General features: G+C 41.4%; 1 protein-coding gene and 1 long non-coding RNA gene across 2 annotated transcripts; both read right to left on the reverse strand.

The window, feature by feature from the left end:
* Positions 1–6,326: 6,326 nt before the first annotated feature.
* LOC135635757 (uncharacterized) lies at positions 6,327–7,603 on the reverse strand. Its single transcript, XR_010495731.1, has 4 exons — positions 7,391–7,603; positions 7,160–7,298; positions 6,836–7,081; positions 6,327–6,736 (listed from the first exon to the last, which is right to left on the reverse strand). It is a non-coding gene; the product is annotated as an uncharacterized LOC135635757 (long non-coding RNA).
* An 8,979-nt stretch (positions 7,604–16,582) lies between these two features.
* On the reverse strand, positions 16,583–22,320 carry LOC135636579 (monoterpene synthase 8, chloroplastic-like). Its single transcript, XM_065148373.1, has 5 exons — positions 21,717–22,320; positions 17,649–17,867; positions 17,421–17,559; positions 17,090–17,335; positions 16,583–16,992 (listed from the first exon to the last, which is right to left on the reverse strand). Exons 1-5 carry the CDS (start codon positions 22,073–22,075, stop codon positions 16,699–16,701), a joined length of 1,257 nt encoding a protein of 418 aa, XP_065004445.1. The 5' UTR covers positions 22,076–22,320; the 3' UTR covers positions 16,583–16,698.
* Between the last annotated feature and the right edge of the window lie 1,004 nt (positions 22,321–23,324).

Genomic DNA, 23,324 nt, shown 5'->3' on the forward strand with positions numbered 1-23,324 from the left:
TAGATTGACCAACGTGGCCTTCCATCGTTATGAGTAGGAACCGATTCCCGGTGTAGGTTGAGTTAGTCGAGTCCCTCGAGACTCACCTATATCGCGATTCGCTATCTTGCTTACGACATAGAGATGTCACCGGTGACCTAAGGGCATGGTATGCTTAGTCGAGTCCCTCGAGGGTATATCATCAAATCAGACTCATCTTGTAACGAAGGTGTTGACTTAACCGAGTATCATGGTTGGTCGAGTCCCTCGAGGCCGAACAGGACGGGAATCACAAGGAGTTGTGATCGGCAAGAGTTGCCTACCTTTTAGGCTTAGTGTGATTGGTCGAGTCTCTCGAGGTTACACTAAGATGCTGATTGGATCCTGATCCCCACTAGAAGTCTACCGGAGACTTCCGTTTTACGTGCTGAGGGTGTCGCGTGACTCGATAGTAAAATAGTGGGAGCATATTAAGATAGAAGTCGAAGAAGGGGCAAGCGAGGATGAGATCGCTCGCTACGTGAAGTACATTGATGACTCCACTCTTGCTCAGTGCTATATGTTGGGCTCTATGACTCCAGAGTTACAGAGACAACATGAAAAGATGGATGCCAGATCCATTCTCCTACATGTCCGTAAATTGTTTGAGGAACAGGGAAGGACTCAACGATATGAGATATCCAAGAGCCTTTTCCGCGCTAGGATGACTGAGGGGACACCGGTTCAGAACCATGTCCTAAAGATGATTGAGTGGATAGAGAAACTCACAGGTCTAGGAATGGTCCTAGAGGATAACTTGTGTGTGGACATTGTGCTTTAGTCCCTACCAGATTCCTTTTCACAGTTCATAATAAATTTTAATATGAACAAGCTTGAGGTGACTCTCCCGGAGCTCCTCAATATGTTGAGGGAGGCAGAGAGTACTATTAAGAAAGAGAAGCCAGTTCTCTACACTGGTGAGACCAGAAAGAAAAGGAAAGCAGAAAGGTCCCTTAAGAAGGGAAAGGGCAAGGGCAAACAAGGTAAAGCAAAAGTTGCTAAGAAAGACCCAGCAAAGGACAAAGGGCAGTGCTTCCACTGTGGTAAAGATGGGCATTGGAAGAGAAACTACAAAGAGTACCTTGTAGAAAGGGCGAAACAAAAGCTTGATGAAGCTTTAGGTACATTCATGATCAGTCTCTATTTGTCAGACTCTTATGATAACACATGGGTATTGGATACCGGTAGTGCTTATCATATATGCAATTCGTTGCAGGTTCTGGCAATGCCTAGGAGACTAGAGAGAGGCGAGATGGACCTCAAGATGGGTAATGGAGCAAAAGTTGCTGTATTAGCTATTGGCGAGGTCGCCCTACATCTGCCTAGTGGAGCTTTTATTGCATTAGATGCATGTTATTTTGTTCCTTCTATTATCAAAAACATTATCTCCATTTCATGTTTAACAGTTAATGGATATAAATTTGTTTTTGAGAACAATGGTTGTTTGATATTATTAGATGATAAGATCATCACGAAAGGAATGTAAATGTGTCCAAAAGGAAACTAGATGAGTTGAACAGTGCATACCTGTGGCATTGTAGGCTAGGTCACATCCATGAAAGAAGGATTCAAAAGTTGCTAAATGATGGATATCTAGATCCATTCGACTATATGTCTTATGCAACTTGTGAGCCTTGCATTCGTGGAAAATTGACCAACTCTCCATTTAGTGGAACTAGAGAGAGAGCCACTGAGTTGTTGGAACTCATACATAGTGATGTGATGTATGTGGACCCATGTCAACTCATGCCATTGGAGGTTACTCCTACTTCATTACATTTACTGATGATTTCTCAAGGTATGGATATGTGTACTTAATGAAGTATAAATCCGAGGCCTTTGAGAAATTCAGAGAGTATAAGAATGAGATGGAGAACCAGACTGGAAAGAGTATCAAAACTCTTCGATCAGATCGAGGAGATGAATACTTAAGTACAGAGTTTACTCAGTTCCTCAAGGACCATGGGATATTATCCCAATGGAAACCTCCTTACACACCTCAGCTCAATGGTGTCTCTGAAAGGAGAAATCGTACTTTATTAGATATGGTACGGTCCATGATGAGTTTCGCTGACCTACCCATCTCATTCTGGGGATATGCCTTAGAAACCGCAGCTTACCTTCTGAACAGAGTTCCAACTAAGTCGGTAGTGTCTACACCATATGAGATATAGAAAGGGAATAAGCCTAATCTTAAGGTTGTTAAGATTTGGGGCTACCATGCCCACATTAAAAGACACAACCACGATAAGTTAGAATCAAGGACAGAGCGATGCAAATTTGTGGGATACCCTAAGGAAACTTGTGGGTATTATTTCTATCATCCCGAGGACAAAAAGGTCTTTGTAGCTAAGAGAGCAGTGTTCCTTGAGAAGGAACACATTCTTGGCGGAGACAGTGGGAGAATGATAGAGTTGAGCGAAGTTAGAGAATCAAGCTCAAGCACCACTCTACAGCCCGAGTCTGTTCAAGTACCTAATACACAAGTTTCAACTTTACGCAGGTCTGATAGAGTATCTCATCTTCTTGAGAGATATGTGGGACATATTAGAGGAGAGGATGCTGAGGATATTGATCCTCAGACCTACGAGGAGGCTATTATGAGTATAGACTCCGGGAAGTGGCAAGAAGCCATGAATTTTTAGATGGATTCTATGTACTCCAACAAGGTTTGGAACCTAGTTGATGCGCCCGATGGTATTGTACCCATCGGTTGCAAATGGATCTTTAAGAAAAAGATCGGAGTAGATGGAAAGGTAGAGACCTATAAAGCAAGGCTAGTGGCTAAGGGGTATCGTCAAAGGCAAAGTGTTGACTACGATGAAACTTTCTCACCCGTAGCAATGCTAAAATCCATTAGAATTCTATTGGCTATTGCAGCACACTATGATTATGAGATATGACAGATGGATGTGAAAACCGCATTCCTCAATGGGAACCTCGAGGAGGAGGTGTATATGATGCAACCTGAGGGATTCGTGTCCAAGAACTGCCCAGATAAGGTGTGTAGGTTGTTTAGATCCATTTATGGACTAAAGCAAGCTTCCCAAAATTGGAATATAAGATTTGATGAGGCAATCCGATCTTATGACTTCGTTAAGAACGAAGATGAGACTTGTGTATACAGAAAGGTAAGTGGGAGCGCTATCACCTTTTTGGTGTTATATGTGGATGACATCCTCATCATTGGGAATGACGTAGGAATGCTATCCACAGTAAAGACTTGGTTATCTAGATACTTCTCCATAAAGGACTTAGGGGAAGCATCCTATATCTTGGGGATTAGAATCTATAGAGATAGATCCAAGAGGATGCTTGGCTTGTCCCAGTCCAGGTACATAGAAACCATTGTCAAAAGGTTTGGCATTGAAAATTCTAAGAAAGGGCGAACATGAATATGATACCTTATGCCTCAGTAATAGGGTCTATCATGTATGTCATGCTATGTACTAGGCCTGATATAGCGCATGCTCTGAGTGTCACGAGCAGGTATCAGGCGGATCTAGGCTTGGAGCACTGGAAAGCAGTAAAGTGTATCCTTAAGTACTTGAGAAGGACTAAGGATCTTTTACTAGTATATGGAGGTAATAGCCTTAAGGTTGAAGGCTTCACTGACTCAAGTTTTCAGTCTGATGTCGATGATAGCAAGTCGAATTCAGGGTATGTGTACACCTTGAATGGAGGAGCAGTGTGCTGGAAGAGTTCCAAGCAAGATACCACTACTGACTCGACCACAGAGGCAGAGTACATTGCTGCATCGGATGCAGCAAAGGAGGGAGTCTGGATGAAGAAGTTCATCATAGATTTGTGAGTCGATACAGATAGCGACAAGTCGACTTCCTTATATTGCGACAACTATGGGGTGATTACTCAAATAAGGGGACCCGGGTCTCATCAGAAGTGTTCTGAGAAGGTTCCAGCTTATAAGAGAGATCGTAACCCGAGGAGATGTAGCAGTGGAAAGAGTTCCATCCGAAGATAACATTGCAGATCCACTGACAAAGTCGTTGTCTCAGATTGTCTTTGAGCGTCACAGGAGTCTGATAGGGATCAGACACATAGGTGATTGGCTTTAGGTCAAGTGGGAGATTGCTAGTCATAGGTGCCCAGCAAGCCAATCACGTGAGTGATGGCACATGTGACTTGATACAGAATCTTTTTTGCTTATTATATTTTGGCGTATATCACTTTATAACTATTGCATAAATGCATATATATTGTGATGTCCTTGGATTTATGCAATGTGAATCGGATCGTGATGAGATCACGATAATAAGATCGATTCACCTTTAAACATATATCCTAAATAATCCCGGTCATAGGTTACTCGAAAGGGACATCGTGATAACCGGATAGACTGGTGTGCTGTATACCCGTCCATATGATGGATGCAGTTGGTCTCATAGCTGCTCGTGTAGGGACACTAGGGATACAATACAGGTGCTCATTGGAGAATGAGTTCACTGATTGATCCGCTTACGGAATGCTAGATGGTTGATGATGCCTTATTGTCAGACAGCGATTCCGTAGTCCTAGTAGTGTATCTGGTCCTTAGACTTGAGACACCAAGGATGTCCTGTATGAGTGCTCCACTCTTTGATACTAGACTTATAGGTTTGGCTGTCCCAGATCTAGTACAGCTGGTCATTGGGAGTGGTAGTCGACCTTACGAGGGCTATTGAGTGTCGATAGAGGATCATCCACTCTCGGCGTCATGAGAGGAATATCCCATGTGTTCTTGCTCAAACAAATCCCTGGCCAGGGTCATTCGGGTTGAGAGAGAAAGAGTTCTCCGGGAGAATCCGATTAGAGCGAGACTCGAGTAGAAACCGTATGGGTCTGACAGCACCATGCTCGATATACGGTCTTTGGGATATTGGATGAATGAGGGACTATAGGTACATGGTAACTAAGGACAGATAGGTCCAATGGATTGGATTCCCCTATATCATCTGGGGACTACGGCGTAGTGACCTAGTACATCCGTAGTCGATGAGTCAAGTGAATTATTACAGAGATAATAATTCACTCAGTCAGAAGGAGTTCCGATAGGTATGACTCACGGCCAGCTCGATATTGGGCCTAGAGGGTCACACATATATGGTAGGCATTGCGATGAGTAGAGGTTCGGATATGAGATATCCGACGGAGCCCTTGTCTTATTGGATGCAGATCCAATACCCACTAGGGAAGGACCCATTAGGGTTTGACACAGGATCTCTATAAATAGGAGGGATTCACAACCTCATAAGCTAGAGTCTTTGCTTGTCTTTCCTATTCTCCTCTCCCTCTCCACCTCAGAGTAGGCCTGGAGTTTTGAGGAGCGTCGTCGCAACCCTGCTGTGTGGATCACCACTAGAGAGGAGGACGCTTGACCTCCTTCACCCTCTCCTAAGGATCTGCAAGGAAACAGGGATATACGATCTCCCTAGGTAACACAATCTCTATACGCAGTTTTATGTTTTGCGGATTTTTGCGCACCAATCTTCGCACGACGACGAACATCTTTTTGGGAATCGGAGATTTTTGTCTTCTTGTTCTTCCGCTGCGCATATGATGTCGCCCCCTATGATTTCCCAACATTAAGCAGATAATAAAGAATCTTCAAAAAAAAAAATAGAGAATATCTAATTCAATCAATTGGAAAGTAAAGAAGAATATGAAAAAGATGTCTTAATAATTTACCCTCAAATATCTATTTATAGATATTTTCTTAAAAGACACGATCTTTCAAAAATAACTATCAAAATAACTATAAAAGAAAATACCTTTTCAAATAAATCTTTTGAAAAGAATTTTTTTTCTTTTTAATTTGAACAATTTATAACAGAAGGACGTCATGAGGCACTTCTTAGGATTGAGTAGAGAAAGTAGGAGTCATGCTTAGTTCTTATTATTTGATATAAGCATCACAACTGATTGCAAAACTTACGTTCGTTTATTCCTTCTATCATGGTCTAATAATTGATTAATAAAAACTTTATTTGTGTCCAATATTATTAAAAGTAAAAGTTTATGTTGAAAAAACCCATAAACATTCATGCTTTGTGTTTATTGGTTGTTTCTTAATTAGCCTAGAGGTGATTTTGGGAACAATATATTGTTTTGTTCTTAATTAGCCCATGCCACGTAATTGCGGAGAGTATCGATTGAATAAGGAGATAAAGCAGAGAGAATAAAAGTCCAATCTCAATGAGTAACATAAAATAAAATATGATTTATGCTTTTTTTTTTCTTTGAAGTTTCATAAAACACAGTTTTTCTAATATAAAGCGACGATACAGAACAATTATGACAACCGACAAACTAGAATCACACCATCAATTGACTGATCACACCCAAAGAAACCTAATCGAAGACTCGAACAATTCATGACGAGACTAATTTCGAGTACAGATTCCCTATATTATCCATAATTAAATTGTTACAGCGGTATAGGTTCAAGTAATAAAGACCTGATGCGGTCGTTCGTTACTTGGCCGGGTTTACCGAGTCCGTCTCCGTACTGATACATGCATTGGGCCATTCGAGGGATATTGGTGGCCATCATTTTTAGGTTTTCCTCAAAACGCGAAGTGAAACTTCGATCTCCGTTTATTGCTCTCCAATTCCCCTTGATTAATCCCCTGATATGCCTACGAGCCGCGTCCTCCGACACACCGGTCTCATGCATGTAGCACTGGATAGATTTGGATACATCGCCTCTTTCAAGCTCGTCCTGCACAAAAACAACCGATGCAGAGAGGAGAAACTGTGTGAACTATTTATTACGTTCGTTTCATGAACGAATGATTTAAGTATGGAGCAATTCTCATACCGTGGAAGTACCCAAATCATCACAAAGTCGAAAAATCATGGACGGCCATCTTGCAAACTCAGGGCAGCTTTGGAAATCATCCAAGGCCTCCTGAGTTAAATCGTCACTGGTGCAATAAGCAAGAGTCAGTATTAGGGGAACTGATACCGATACCAGTGCGTTCTCCAAGTACTCTCCAAGATTGGGTGTGTAGCCTTGGTGGTACCACCTCGCTTCCACCGTGAATGTCTTCAATAGATCTGCCCACTGAAACCAAGAATATTACTCCTTCGAAAGTGGAACTGCATGATTGATGCACAAAAGAGGAAGGGATCGATATGTTACTGCTTTTTTTAGGTGTGGAATTATGTCCAGTCCCTTCTCTTTCTGAACATTGTATGCGATGTCATTTGTAGTGTTGAAGAGGGCTAGAAAACATATCCTCATATACTCTGGAAGTTTGTCCATTTCATTAACATCCCATCTGCAACATCCATCAGAGTAGAAGTTGTCAAGAATCAAAGATAGTTGAAATTTTATCTCTTGCATGCATGACGTGGAGGAGTTATTCATCACCTATCGACAGCATCCGTGAAGAGCTCGAGCTCATCATGGTGCCGTAAATATCATACACATCATCTAATGTTACTATAAAGCAGTTTGCCTTCGTGTGCAGCTCCCTGCATCTACCAAACTGTGGCTCAAAAACCCAGCCAACAGTCCAGAAATAGTTCTCCACCAACCTGTCCCTTGAAAATGGAAGCCTCTGCGCCAGGCCAAGATTGTTCCACCACCTGATCGATAGCCATAAGTTTGTGCTGAATTTTGCTGGTTCATAAACGAGGGCAGAATGCACAAGACATGATTCAAGTAAAGCAAGCTCAAAATACCACGACACTTCTCTGAGTTCCCTCTGATATATGATCTGAACCCTGTTGAAGTCCAACTTAGCCAATTCAAGTAGGACAGGGTTCATCTTCGCTTCCCTTTGGGATGCTTCTATGAACCACCTGGTCTGTAACCTCGGCATCCTCCAGTTCAATGGAAGCTCCAAGGCATGGGCTACGTGCTCCCTGAGATGAGGCTCTAAGTGATCCCTCCATGTGGTGTCGGGCTAATAGCTCATATTCAGCCCATGTGGGCTAGGGCAGCCCACACCCCCTTTTAACCTAATCATAATTAAGATTAGAGGGTGTGGTGGCTACGTTTTAGAAGTAGAAAAAGGTTATAAAAAGGTAACAACGAGGCAGATCTAGAAGGGCCACGAGTTTCCAAAGAGAAGAAGGAGAACAAGGCAGAAAAGGAAGAGAAAGAAAGGGAAGAAGACAAGGACAACGCAGAGAGACTGTTCTCAATCATCTAGTAGTGTTCCTATCTCCGGTTAGATCAAATCTACAGTAGACTCTTGCTGTGATTACTTGGGGAGGTTTTAGATATTGTGGGCAGTGACGTGATCCTTGTATCCCAGTTATTCTCTTGTGGTTGTTACTAGGGTTTTGGGCAAGAGATTAAGATTTGTATATTCATTATTCTCATAGTGGATTATCTCTAGTTTGCCCCGTGGTTTTTACCCTTCACATTGAAGGGGTTTTCCACGTATATCTTGGTGTTTTGTTTGATTGTGTTTCAATTTTATTCCGCTGCGTATTATGGTCTTCTAGTATTTGTTCATATACAAAGGTTATTCCTCTTTATATCCCCATCAACTGGTATCAAAGCAGGGTTTTGGTGATTTAATTTTTGTATTTGAACATGGAGGCCAGTAATATTTCTCGCATGATTAGTTTGAATGGAAACAATTGGATGATATGGAAACCAAGAATGGAAGATCTCTTGTATTGCAAGGATTTGTATGGACTTTTGTAGGGGGATAGTGCAAAACCTACAACTATGAGTGGAAGAGGTTAGATCGAAAAATAATTGGGTTTATTAGACAGTGGCTTGATGATAGTGTCTTTCATCATATTTCTACTGAAATTTCTGCATATTCTCTTTGGAAAAAATTGGAAAGTCTCTATGAAAGAAAAACAGCTAGCAACAAAGTTTTTTTGATCAGAAAACTTGTGAACCTAAAATATAGAGAGGGTGCTTCTATTGCTGAGCATTTGAATGAAATGCAGAGTATTACTAACCAGTTATCCTCTATGAAAATGTCTCTTGATGATGAGTTGCAGGCATTGTTACTTCTCAGTTCATTACCAGAAAGTTGGGAGACACTAGTGGTTTCCCTTAGTAATTCTGCGCCAGATGGTATTGTCACTATAAGTCAAGTAACAAGCAGTTTGTTGAATGAGGAGTTGAGAAGAAAGAGTTCGGCAACATCTCAGAATGATTCACAGGCACTTATCTCAGAGAACAGAGGAAGGTCAAAGTCTAGAAGCAGTTCACGTATAGGTAAGAGCAAGTCAAGATCAAGAAAAGATATTGTTTGCTATAACTGTGGTGAGAAAAGACATTACAAGAACCAATGTAAGCAACCTAAGAAGAACAAGAAAAAGGGAAAAGAAGTGGAGTCTACAGAGTCAAAGGATAATACTATAGCTACAGTGCAGGGTGGTGATTATTTGATTTTGTCTCCTTTTGATGATATTTTTTCTTGTGTGTGTTAGAATCTTGAGTGGGTGATTGACACAGGTGCTTCTTATCATGCTACACCACGGAGGGAGTTTTTTGTTACATACAGGTCTGGAAACTTTGGAGTTGTCAAGATGGGCAACTATGGCACAACAGATATTGTTGGCATGGGTGATATCCATTTAAAGAGCAACCTTCGCTGCAAGTTGGTACTTAAGGATATGAGGCATGTGGTTGACTTGAGGCTGAATTTAATTTCAGTTGGAAGACTAGATGATGAAGAGTATGAAAGCAGATTTCACATAGGGCAATGGAAGCTCAGTAAGGGTTCTCTTGTTATAGCTAGTGGAAAGAAATGTCATACTTTGTACAGGTTGCAAGCTAAAGCTTATGGTGAGTAGTTAAATGCTACAGAGAAAGACTTCAGTATGGAGTTGTGGCATAGGCGATTGGGACACATGAGCGAGAAGGGGCTGCAAGCTCTTTCTAAGAGAGAGGTATTGCCAGATCTCAAAGGTATACATCTGAACCCTTGTATTGATTGTTTGATTGGTAAACAACATAGAGTTTCATTTGCTAGTTCTGCTTTGTCTAGAAAAATGTATGCCTTAGACCGTGTTTATACAGATGTATGTGGTCCTTTGAGGACAAAAACTCTTGGTGGATCTGTTGATGTTCTTGGTATAAGTGGTGCACTTTATGTTGTCACTTTTATAGATGATTTTTTCAGGAAAGTTTGGGCTTATGCTTTGAAGACCAAAGATCAGGTTATTAATGTCTTCAAAGAGTTTCATGTCAGGGTTGAAAGGGAGACAGAAAGGAAATTGAAATGCATAAGATCAGATAATGGTGGTGAGTATACGGGATTGTTTAATGACTATTGCAGGTCACATGAGATCCAACATGAGATGATAGTTCCTGGTACACCTCAGCATAATGCAATTGCAGAAAGGATGAACCACACCATAATGGAAAAGATCAGATGTATGCTTTCACAGGCCAAGCTACCCAAAAGGTTTTGGGATGAGGCTTTGAGGACTGCAATTGATGTGATCAACTTATCACCATGTACAACCCTAGATGGTGATGTTGCAGAGCATGTATGGTAAGGGAAAGATGTTTCCTACAGGCATTTGAGAGTGTTTGGTTGTCATGCATTTGCACATGTTCCAGATAATGAGAGGTCCAAGCTGGATGGTAAGTCTAAAGAATGTATTTTTCTTGGTTACTCACCTGATCAGTTTGGTTACATGCTTTGGGATCCAGAAAAGCAGAAGATGTTCAAGAGCAGAGATGTGGTCTTCTTTGAGGATCAAACCTTTGAGGATTTGAAGAAGAAGACACCAGCCAAGACTTCTGTAGAAGGATTAGCAAATTGTGACCCAGTTATTCCTCCAGTATATCAGAGTGATGGGGGAGATGTGCAGGAAAATAGTGTAGAGCCTGATGTTGATTTACCTGCAGACATGTTGACGAAGACCTTACCAAAAGAAAGACATGAGATATGCCGATAGTTGGTCGGCATGACTTCACATTGAGGAGTCATAGGACAGCCTCCCTTATGGGCTGAAGGGGGAGGTTGTTGGGCTGATAGCCCATATTCAGCCCATGTGGGCTAGGGCAGCCCACAGCCCACACCCCCTCTTAACCTAACCCTAATTAAGATTAGGGGGGTGTGGTGGCTGCGTTTTAGAAGCAGAAAAAGGTTATAAAAAGGCAGCAACGAGGCAGATCTAGAAGGACCACGAGTTTCCAAAGAGAAGAAGGAGAACAAGGCAGAAAAGGAAGAGAAAGAAAGGGAAGAAGACAAGGACAACGCAGAGAGACTGTTCTCAATCATCTAGCAGTGTTCTCATCTCAGGTTAGATCAAATCTACAGTAGACTCTTGCTGTGATTACTTGGGGAGGTTTTAGATATTGTGGGCAGTGACGTGATCCTTGTATCCCAGTTATTCTCTTATGGTTGTTGCTAGGGTTTTGGGCAAGAGATTGAGATTTGTATATTCATTATTCTCATAGTGGATTATCTCTAGTTTGCCCCATAGTTTTTACCCTTCACATTGAAGGGGTTTTCCACGTATATCTTGGTGTTTTGTTTGATTGTGTTTTCATTTTATTCCGCTGCGTATTATGGTCTTCTAGTATTTGTTCATATACAAAGGTTATTCCTCTTTATATCCCCATCATGAGGCTCTTGAGTTGTTTAGTTGTGAAGTTCATAGCTTCTTCCAGCGCGTGCTCTCCTTCCTTTGCAAGATGGGAAGCCTCGTACAAGCTCACCAATCCTTCAGTCTGGTGGCGAAGGCTGGCTTTCAAGTTTCCCTTCTCGTCCATAAATTGGTAGAATACACCTTCAGTCCATCTACATAATTTGTGCAAGTTAGATTGTAACACCATGATATAACAGAATAAACACAAAATTCCATTAGTATGTTAGGCTATTAACGTGACATCATGGGGGCGATTGGCTTGCTGCGCTGTTTTGAACTACGTGTGTTTATCATGTATGCCTTGTCTGCAGGATGAGGGACTATAGGTACATGGTAACTGAGGACAGACAGGTCCAATAGAGTGGAAGCAACATTTACACCTTCAGGTCTCTTCCTATCACAAAGAAAGTATATTCAAGATTTATTATCAAAGACAAACAAGCAAGATGCGAAAGAGGTTACAACTCCTCTCTTTACTAGTGAATCGCTTAAATTATGTGATGGAAGTCCTGCTACAGATTATATCAACAAGTCCTTGGCTCCTTACAGTACTTGGCTCTCACCCGTCCAAATATTTCATTTGTCGTCAATAAATTATCGCAATTCATGCATCGACCAAATGAATTGGTCTGCGGTCAAATGAATTTTGCGGTATCTTAAAGGGACTCTTAATCAAGGTATTTTTCTTTGCAAAAATACTTCACTCCAACTCCATGCCTTTGCTGATGCTGATTGGGCAGGGAACTTTGATGATAGAACATTTATGTCAGGATACATTGTCTTCCTTTGAGCTACTCCAATCAGTTGGAGTTTTAAAAAATAAAAGACGGTTGCACGATCTACAACTGAAGCTGAATATCGTGCCATCGCCACCACCGCTGCTGAACTCAATTGGGTCACAAATCTGCTTAAGGAACTCAACGTCAACTCTACAGTTATTCATACAATATACTGTGATAATATTGGAGCTACCTACTTATGTGCTAATCCAATGTTTCATTCCCGCATGAAACACATAGCCATTACTTCCACTTCGTGCGAGATCAAGTTGTCAGACATCAACTCCGTGTTTCTCACGTACATACAACTGATCAACTAGCAGACTCACTCACAAAGCGTCTCGCCCGTAAATTTTTTTCATCTTATCGGTCCAAGATCGCCATCCTTGATGGAAGCTCAATCTTGCGAGGGCATGATAAGCAGATAATATTTCCTCAAGACAGTTGAGGAAATCTCTAAACAGTTGAGAAAAATCCTCTATGCTGAATGTGTATAACCTCTCTGCTGAGTGTGTATAAATAGCTATCAAGAGCTCACTATCAAAATGAACTAGACAATTACATCTTATACATTTCATAGTTTCTTCTACGATTTCTATCTTTCTATATTCTTCGTTTAATTTTTATCAATCGGATGTATTCGTCACTCCACGAGCTTGGCTGGCTGGTAATTAGTCGATCGCCGAGGAGAAGGAATCTGTGCAGTACACCGGGTTGGTAGTAGGAGGCATCGACGGGGTGAAGGCTTGCAGGGGGCAGTCCACCGATGGGCACCGATCGATCTACGGCAGAAGGATGGAGCAGAAGAGTAGAAAGCCATTTGGCTCGGTGAACAACAGTGTTTAGTAGAAGATAGAGAATCTGATGGGCTTTGTAATGGCGGTGATGGCGTTGGATTTATAGTGCCAGAGGCGGTGAAAACAGGATGGATTCAGTAACGAGGTTCTCGTGCCTCTCGACCTACGTCCGACCACCCTAAAACGAGATTCACAAGCAGAATGGTAAGCGGCCACCAAATGTAATTCCAAGTGTCCAAAAAGTATCTCTGGAATCATAGTGGAAGAAGCCACTTTACAAAGTAGTTCATTCAAGGAGTTGATTTGATGAAATTCGACACCATTAGGACAAGCCCATGGCCTCGATCCTTTAGCGTTCCCATTTGCTGTACGTTAACTACTCAAGTAACTTATTGGTGTGGTGCTGTACGTTAACTATTCAAGTCCATCTAAAAGAACTGAAAAACTAGTGACACAGATGAGTGGATCTCTCCATCCTATAACCGACATCACACTATATATGACATCAGAAAATGTTACAAGAATCATTAGGTGAAGGATCACATCTAACAATAGTAAAGGATAACAGATAAGAACGTCCACCTGTATGATCACCAACATATGAAGCTTACGCTATTGTACTACAATCTATTATTAATCTCGCATTCATAAAATGATAAGGAGAGGCCACTTGTATGATCACAAATATGTGAAGCTGTGCAATTGTACTTCATTTTTTTCAAATTAATAATTATGATAATAGTGTGTGCTCTGAAACGTTTGGGAGGGTAAGTTTGGATGTGAACGAAACTTGGATGTCAAATGGACAACGTGGCATATTTGATAATTGATCACAAAGATCGATAAGAGACAAAGGTAATATTTTTCTTGAGCTTAGTAATGAAAAGCAAGTATGCATTTATATGTTTATTATGTTTTTGATATAAAAAAATAATATTTTAAGCTTAGATCTATTGATTGAAAAAGAATATGATATTAAAATAACATATTATATATTCATGATAAGAACAAGACTTTAATCACTCATGTGAAAATGACTAAGAACATGATGTTGCTTCTACGATTGAATATAACAAAATAGGTTATTTGGGGACCAATTTGATGGAATCCATTGGGTCGAAAAAATAAAATAAGACAAATAAATGCAAAAACGACCCATCCCGTTAGTGAATGGGGAACGTTTATGCCACGTTAGTAGTGTCGTACTTCACACAATTATATCGTGCATGTCCAAAGCTTTTGTTTCCCACCACAAAGTGGACATTTCATGTGGCAGTCTAAACATGAACATCAATATTTATCGCATACGACATGACGTACTACTACCAACCGTCATCCATCAATCAGGTCATACCAATTAGCATCGCATTTCTCTCGAGTATCACATCGGCCGAATTGAGAATTGTGACTATGTCTATCGGATACGACATGATGTACTACCAACTGCAATCCGTTGTTGGGCTGGAAGCCCAAAGTGGGTTCAGCTCATGATGAACTTTATCAGTCCATAATCCACACTCCTTTGATCTAACCCTAGATCAATATAAGGGGGGTGTGGTGGCTGCGTTTTAGAAGCAGAAAAGAGGCAGAAAAAGACAGCACATCCTCCTCGTAGCAACAAAGAGAGAAGAAAAAGACAGAAAAACAAGAGAAACAAAGGGAAGAAGACAAGGACAACGCAGAGAGACTGTTCTCAATCATCTAGCAGTGTTCTCATCTCAGGTTAGATCAAATCTACAGTAGACTCTTGTTGTGATTACTTGGGGAGGTTTTAGATATTATGGGCAGTGACGTAATCATTATATCCCAGTTATTCTCTTGTGGTTGTTGCTAGGGTTTTGGGCAAGAGATTGAGATTTGTATATTCATTATTCTCATAGTGGATTATCTCTAGTTTGCCCTGTGATTTTTACCCTTCACATTGAAGGGGTTTTCCACATATATCTTGGTGTTTTGTTTGATTGTGTTTCCATTTTATTCCGCTACGTATATCTCTAGTTAACATGGCATTTGTCTTTGAGTCTCGTCTTAGCCAAATTGAGATCATAAGAATTGCCGGCATCGTAGGCTGTACATTAAGCACCGATGGGAATGGAAACACATATGATAGAGTTAAGCGAATCTACGGATACCACAAGTCATTTTATATTTCACCATAATAGCTTATAGGCATACATAAAGATTTTAAATTTATAGTCAGTTTTGTGATAAAATCTCACGAAAAAAATTGATATAATCAAGTGAAACTTTCCATCCTATAACCAATTGACCTATAGAAAGTCAAGACCAACCAACATCACACTATACATGACATCAGAAAATGTTACAAAATTATTAGTTTAAGGATCAAATCTGACAATATTAAAGGATAAAAGATAAAGAAAGTCCACCTGTACGATCACCAACACGTGAAACTTACGCTATTGTATTACAATCTTTTATTAATCTCACATTCATAAAATGGTTTTGGAAATAATATAGGGCGAATTTTCAAAAAAAACCCTAAGTTTCATAATTTTCCAAATAGTACCCCAAGTTTGGAAAAAAAAATAAAAACCATGGAGCATCCTTTTTTTTTAAATGACCACCTTGCCTCGATCGACCACCGTCGTCCACCCAACCCCTTGTCGCATTGTCACCCCACCGGTTGCCCCCTCCATTGGACCAATCTAGTGATGGAGGCATAGTGGCTCCCACCACACCTCGTTGGACTAGTAACAGAGCGACCCTTGCCACCCTCACGCAAGCAAGGGCGCAAGCAACTTTGCATATTACCTCCACAACCAACAATGATGATGAGGGTCAAGGGTCAAAGGGGTCTGACATAAGCCGCGTAGCCTCCTCATGCCCCTTCTTTGCTGATGTGCTATGCTCATGCCCCCTTCCCGCCATCAACCACAGGCAAAAAAGCGAGGGCAGCTTACCCTCGTGACTAACGATGTAAATAAAGGTGGGCGGGCAGTTGGAATGACTATGCACGATGCGGAGGAGGGCCACTAATAGGGCATAGGCACTAGCAGGGTTAGCATAGGTGGAGGTATGGCTAAGGCTATAATATTTTTTTTTTCAAAATAATAAAAGTAAAATTATCTTTTCACGTTATTAGAAGTGCTTTGAGAGAAATTATGAAACTTATATATTTTTTCTAAGAATTTATCGAATAATATATTATTTTATTCTTAATTAGGCCATGCCACGTGATTGTAAACAGTTGATCCATTAAATCATCCTTTTTAGGTGCCCTGTCCATAGTAAAGTTGAGAGAAATTAAAAATTCAATCTCAATGAGTAGCATAAAATAAAATATACTATAGGCTTTTTTTTCCTTTAATGGTTAATAAAGAAAGTTTTCTACTTTTAAAACAAAGATACAGATCAATTATCACAACCAACAAACGAAAATTACACTATCAAATACCTTTTACAGAATAAATAGAGTGATCACACCTAAAGAAACTTGATCAAAGACTTGGACAAATCACGAGGAGAATTATAGCTTCACGATATTATCCTTAATTACATTGTTACAGAAGTATAGGTTCAATAAACAAAGACCCGATGCGATCCTCGATCACTCCATCGGGTTTGCCATATCCATCTCCATATTGGTACATGCAATGGGCCATTCGAGGAATATTGATGGCTATCATTTTTAGGTTTTCCTCAAAACGCGAAGTGAAACTTCGATCTCCGTTTATTGCTCTCCAATTCCCCCTAATCAATCGCCTTATATGCTCACGAGCCGCATACTCCGATAAACCGCTCTCATGCATGTAGCACTGGATAGATTTGGGCACATCGCCTCTTTCAAGCTCGTCCTGCACAAAAACAACCGATGGAGAGAGGAGAAACTGTGTGAACTCTTTACTGCCATGATTCCATGAACGAATGATAATTATGGTGCATTTCAAATACCTTGGAAGTACCCAAATCATCACAAAGTCGAAGGATCATGGATGACCGTCTTGCAATCTCAGGACAGCTATGGAAGTCTTCCAAGGTCTCTTGACTTACATCGTCACTGGTGCAATAAGCAAGAGTCAATATCAGGAGTCCCGATATCGATACTAGTGCGTTCTCCAAGAACTCTTCAAGATTGGGTGTGTAGCCTTGGTGGTACCACCTTGCTTCCACCATGTATGCCTTGCATAGATCTGCCCACTGAATCCAACGGTAGCACTGCTTATAACGTGGAACTGCATGATTGACGATACACAAAAGAGGGGGGATGGGATCGATATGTTACTGCTTTTTTTAGGTGTGGAATTATATCCAGACCCTTCTCTTTCATAACATTGTACGCGGTGTCATTTGTAGTGTTGAAGAGGGCTAGAAAACATATCTTCATGTACTCTGGCAATTTGTCCATTGTATTAACATCCCATCTGCAACATCCATCAGAGTAGATGTTATCAGGAATCAAAGACTGTTGAAATAACACCTCCTACATGCATGACGTGGAGGAGTTGTTTACCTTTCGACGGCATCCGTGAAAAGCTCGAGCTCATCGATGGTGCCGTAAACATCATACACATCATCTATTGTTGTTATCAGGCAGTTCCCTTTTGTCTGCGCCTCCCTGAATCTTGCAAACTGTGGCTCAAAAGCCCAGCCAACCGTCCAGAAATAGTTCTCCATCAACCTGTCCCTGGAAAATGGAAGCCTCTGCGCCAGGCCAACATTGCTCCACCATCTGATAGATAGCCATAAGTTTGTGCTGAAGTTTGATGGTTCATATGTTGGGCTGATGGCCCATATTCAGCCCATGTGGGCTTTATCAGCCCACAGCCCACACCCTCTTTTAACCTAACCCTAATTAAGATTAGGGGGTGTGGTGGCTGCGTTTTAGAGGTAGATTAAGGCTATAAAAAGGCAGCAACGAGGCAGATCTTCAAGGCCACGGGATTCCAAAGAGAAGAAGGAGATCAAGGCAGAAAAGGAAGAGAAAGAAAGGGAAGAAGACAAGGACAACGCAGAGAGACTGTTCACAATCATCTAGCAGTGTTCTCATCTCAGGTTAGATCAAATCTACAGTAGACTCTTGCTGTGATTACTTGGGGAGGTTTTAGATATTGTGGGCAGTGACGTGATCCTTGTATCCCAGTTATTCTCTTGTGGTTGTTGCTAGGGTTTTGGGCAAGAGATTGAGATTTGTATATTCATTATTCTCATAGTGGATTATCTCTAGTTTGCCCCGTGGTTTTTACCCTTCACATTGAAGGGGTTTTCCACGTATATCTTGGTGTTCTGTTTGATTGTGTTTCCATTTTATTCCGCTGCGTATTTTGGTCTTCTAGTATTTGTTCCTATACAAAGGTTATTCCTCTTTTTATCCCCATCAACTGGTATCAGAGCATAAGGAAATTAGTGAATCTTTTGCAATGAAGGACATAGGGCCAGCAAAGCAAATACTAGGCATGCAGATTTCTCGTGACAGGAAAAACAAGAAGATTTGGTTGTCACAGGAGAAATACATCGAGAAGGTATTGGAAAGATTTAGTATGAGCAATGCTAAGCCAGTTGGTTCTCCTCTTGCAGGTCACTTCAAGTTGTGCTCAGAACAGAGTCCGTCAAGTGATGAGGAGAAGGAGAAAATGCAAAAGGTTCCTTATGCTTCAGCAGTTGGAAGTTTAATGTATGCAATGGTATGTACGAGGCCGGACATCGCATATGCAGTGGGTGTTACTAGCAGATTTCTTGCAAATCCAGGCAAAGAGCACTGGGCAGCGGTGAAGTGGATTTTTAGATATCTCAGAGGGAGCTCTAAGGTTTGTTTAAGCTTTGGAGGTGGACCACCTGTGTTGACAGGTTACACATATGCAGATATGGCCAGAGATATAGATACGAGGAAGTCTACTTCAGGTTATGTACTTACTTTTACAGGGGGAGCTGTGTCATGGCAATCCAGGTTACAAAGGTGTATTGCTCTCTCCACCACAGAAGCAGAATATATTGCTGCTACAGAGGTATGCAAAGAAATGTTATGGATGAAAGAATTCTTACAAGAATTGGGGATGAAACAAGAAAATTATGTGGTGCATTGTGACAGCCAGAGTGCCATCCATTTGTGTAAGAACCCAATGTTTCATTCCAAGTCAAAGCATATAGATGTCAGATACCACTGGATTCGAAATGTATTTGAAGAGAAGCAGTTGCAGCTTCAGAAAATTCATACAGATGACAACGGAGCAGACATGTTAACGAAGACCTTACCAAAAGAAAGACAGGAGATATGCCGACAGTTGGTCGGCATGGCTTCACATTGAGGAGTCATGGGACAGCCTCCCTTATGGGCTGAAGGGAGAGGTTGTTGGGCTGATGGCCCATATTCAGCCCATGTGGGCTTTATCAGCCCACAGCCCACACCCTCTCTTAACCTAACCCTAATTAAGATTAGGGGGGTATGGTGGCTGTGTTTTAGAGGCAGATTAAGGCTATAAAAAGGCAGCAACGAGGCAGATCTTGGAGGCCACGGGATTCCAAAGAGAAGAAGGAGATCAAGGCGGAAAAGGAAGAGAAAGAAAGGGAAGAAGACAAGGACAACGCAGAGAGACTATTCACAATCATCTAGCAGTGTTCTCATCTCAGGTTAGATCAAATCTACAGTAGACTCTTGCTGTGATTACTTGGGGAGGTTTTAGATATTGTGGGCAGTGACGTGATCCTTGTATCCCAGTTATTCTCTTGTGGTTGTTGCTAGGGTTTTGGGCAAGAGATTGAGATTTGTATATTCATTATTCTCATAGTGGATTATCTCTAGTTTGCCCCGTGGTTTTTACCCTTCACATTGAAGGGGTTTTCCACGTATATCTTGGTGTTCTGTTTGATTGTGTTTCCATTTTATTCCGCTGCGTATTTTGGTCTTCTAGTATTTGTTCCTATACAAAGGTTATTCCTCTTTTTATCCCCATCAACTGGTATCAGAGCATAAGGAAATTAGTGAATCTTTTGCAATGAAGGACATAGGGCCAGCAAAGCAAATACTAGGCATGCAGATTTCTCGTGACAGGAAAAACAAGAAGATTTGGTTGTCACAGGAGAAATACATCGAGAAGGTATTGGAAAGATTTAGTATGAGCAATGCTAAGCCAGTTGGTTCTCCTCTTGCAGGTCACTTCAAGTTGTGCTCAGAACAGAGTCCGTCAAGTGATGAGGAGAAGGAGAAAATGCAAAAGGTTCCTTATGCTTCAGCAGTTGGAAGTTTAATGTATGCAATGGTATGTACGAGGCCGGACATCGCATATGCAGTGGGTGTTACTAGCAGATTTCTTGCAAATCCAGGCAAAGAGCACTGGGCAGCGGTGAAGTGGATTTTTAGATATCTCAGAGGGAGCTCTAAGGTTTGTTTAAGCTTTGGAGGTGGACCACCTGTGTTGACAGGTTACACATATGCAGATATGGCCAGAGATATAGATACGAGGAAGTCTACTTCAGGTTATGTACTTACTTTTACAGGGGGAGCTGTGTCATGGCAATCCAGGTTACAAAGGTGTATTGCTCTCTCCACCACAGAAGCAGAATATATTGCTGCTACAGAGGTATGCAAAGAAATGTTATGGATGAAAGAATTCTTACAAGAATTGGGGATGAAACAAGAAAATTATGTGGTGCATTGTGACAGCCAGAGTGCCATCCATTTGTGTAAGAACCCAATGTTTCATTCCAAGTCAAAGCATATAGATGTCAGATACCACTGGATTCGAAATGTATTTGAAGAGAAGCAGTTGCAGCTTCAGAAAATTCATACAGATGACAACGGAGCAGACATGTTAACGAAGACCTTACCAAAAGAAAGACAGGAGATATGCCGACAGTTGGTCGGCATGGCTTCACATTGAGGAGTCATGGGACAGCCTCCCTTATGGGCTGAAGGGAGAGGTTGTTGGGCTGATGGCCCATATTCAGCCCATGTGGGCTTTATCAGCCCACAGCCCACACCCTCTCTTAACCTAACCCTAATTAAGATTAGGGGGGTATGGTGGCTGTGTTTTAGAGGCAGATTAAGGCTATAAAAAGGCAGCAACGAGGCAGATCTTGGAGGCCACGGGATTCCAAAGAGAAGAAGGAGATCAAGGCGGAAAAGGAAGAGAAAGAAAGGGAAGAAGACAAGGACAACGCAGAGAGACTATTCACAATCATCTAGCAGTGTTCTCATCTCAGGTTAGATCAAATCTACAGTAGACTCTTGCTGTGATTACTTGGGGAGGTTTTAGATATTGTGGGCAGTGACGTGATCCTTGTATCCCAGTTATTCTCTTGTGGTTGTTGCTAGGGTTTTGGGCAAGAGATTGAGATTTGTATATTCATTATTCTCATAGTGGATTATCTCTAGTTTGCCCCGTGGTTTTTACCCTTCACATTGAAGGGGTTTTCCACGTATATCTTGGTGTTCTGTTTGATTGTGTTTCCATTTTATTCCGCTGCGTATTTTGGTCTTCTAGTATTTGTTCCTATACAAAGGTTATTCCTCTTTTTATCCCCATCATCATAAACGAGGGCAGAATGCACAAGACATGATTCAAGTAAAGCAAGATCAAAATACCTCGACACTTCTCTGAGTTCCCTCTGATATATGATCTGAACCCTGTTGAAGTCCAACTTAGCCAATTCAAGCAGGACAGGGTTCATCTTCGCTTCCCTTTGGGATGCTTCTATGAACCACCTGGTCTGTAACCTCGGCATCCTCCAGTTCAATGGAAGCTCCAAGGCATGGCCTACGTGCTCCCTGAGATGAGGCTCAAGTGATCCCTCCATGAGGCTCTTGAGCTGTTTAGTTGTGAAGTTCGTAGCTTCTTCCAGCGCGTGCTCTCCTTCCTTTGCAAGATGGGAAGCCTCGTACAAGCTCATCAATCCTTCAGTCTGGTGGCGAAGGCTGGCTTTCAAGTTTCCCTTCTCATCCATAAATCGGTAGAATACACCTTCAGTCCATCCTCATAATTTGTGCAAGTTAGATTGTGACACCATGATAGAACAGAATAAACACAAAATTCCATTAGTATGTTAGGCTATTAACGTGGCATAATTTATGACTAATTGGACATATTTCTAGTTGTCTCAGTTTTATGGAAGTAATTGTTCTAGCAATATATGAGGTACATCAGCGACAATGCTGTATCAGTCGCCAAGAAAGGAGTAAAGCAGGATATACAGCTTAATCACCTTCAGAAACAGCAAACCCATGTTCTCTGAGAAGCCTGAACATAAGAGCCGTGGCATGAAGATTATCCTTCAGCAACATGTTCACCTCTTCCATGGAACGGTATATTGTCCATAAAGCATCCTTAATATCCTCCTTAAAGTGATACGACACCCCAAGCTGCTGCAGGTGATCGATCAGTTGAAGCTGCTCCTCGATTCCCTTCTTCATGTAGATCAGTTGTTTCACGTCCGCCGTCAGTTTTCCCATCCTTGTTGCGTTATCCTCCTGCACCTAATGAAAGCTAGTGAGTAACCAGTGCGAACTATAGATAAAACTCAGGCTTACAGATTGCATGCAGACCGACCTTGGTGTCATTTCTTAGCGATTGGATGTATTCGTCACTCCACGAGCTTGGCTGGTAATTAGCCGATCGCCGATGAGGAGTCTGCGCAGCACACCGGATATGTGGTCGGAAGCATGGACGTGGTGAAGCCTTGGACGGCGACGTCCACCGATGGGCACCGATGAGACTGCAGAAGGACGGAGCAGAAGCGCAGAAAGCCATTTGGCTCGGTGGACAACACTGAGCAGAAGACGGAGAATCTTATGGGCTTTGTAATGGAAGTGTTGCGATGGGTTTATTACTGACGGCTTCATTATATCCACACAAGTTCCACATCCTCGTTTTCCATGCAAATGTATATTTGCTGTCAGCGTGTTCAACGTGTTCACTTCTGCACCACGTTTATGATACGATACGTGTATAAATTAAATTAGAAAATGGCATTAAAACGATAAAAAGAATTTAATTTGGATTTCGAAATTAATTTGTGTTAAAGAGATTTTCTTGGATTATATAAAGTCATGATTTGTATCCCTTCGAATATATGTGTTGTGAAATCAATTGAGTTGTATAAGTTTTAGTAAATACATCAAGAAACCCTTCTTTCCTTGTCCAAAATAACTTGTTCTAATCTCTCCACTTCTTTCTTCAATTGATTCGGAGAGCCA

This window comes from Musa acuminata, chromosome BXJ3-4 (assembly GCF_036884655.1).
Source record: "Musa acuminata AAA Group cultivar baxijiao chromosome BXJ3-4, Cavendish_Baxijiao_AAA, whole genome shotgun sequence".
NCBI classification, from domain to species: domain Eukaryota; kingdom Viridiplantae; phylum Streptophyta; class Magnoliopsida; order Zingiberales; family Musaceae; genus Musa; species Musa acuminata.

Bases quoted from the DNA above. Each gene is read 5' to 3' on its own strand.
- LOC135636579 (XM_065148373.1), bottom strand. From the start codon at position 22,075: ATGGATGAGAAGGGAAACTTGAAAGCCAGCCTTCGCCACCAGACTGAA. The intron at 17,560-17,648 runs GTAAACAACTCC...TGGATGTTGCAG, and splicing joins TTCACGGATGCCGTCGAAAG to ATGGGATGTTAATACAATGG. The intron at 17,336-17,420 runs GTAACATATCGA...CGTTGGATTCAG, and splicing joins TTCCACACCTAAAAAAAGCA to TGGGCAGATCTATGCAAGGC.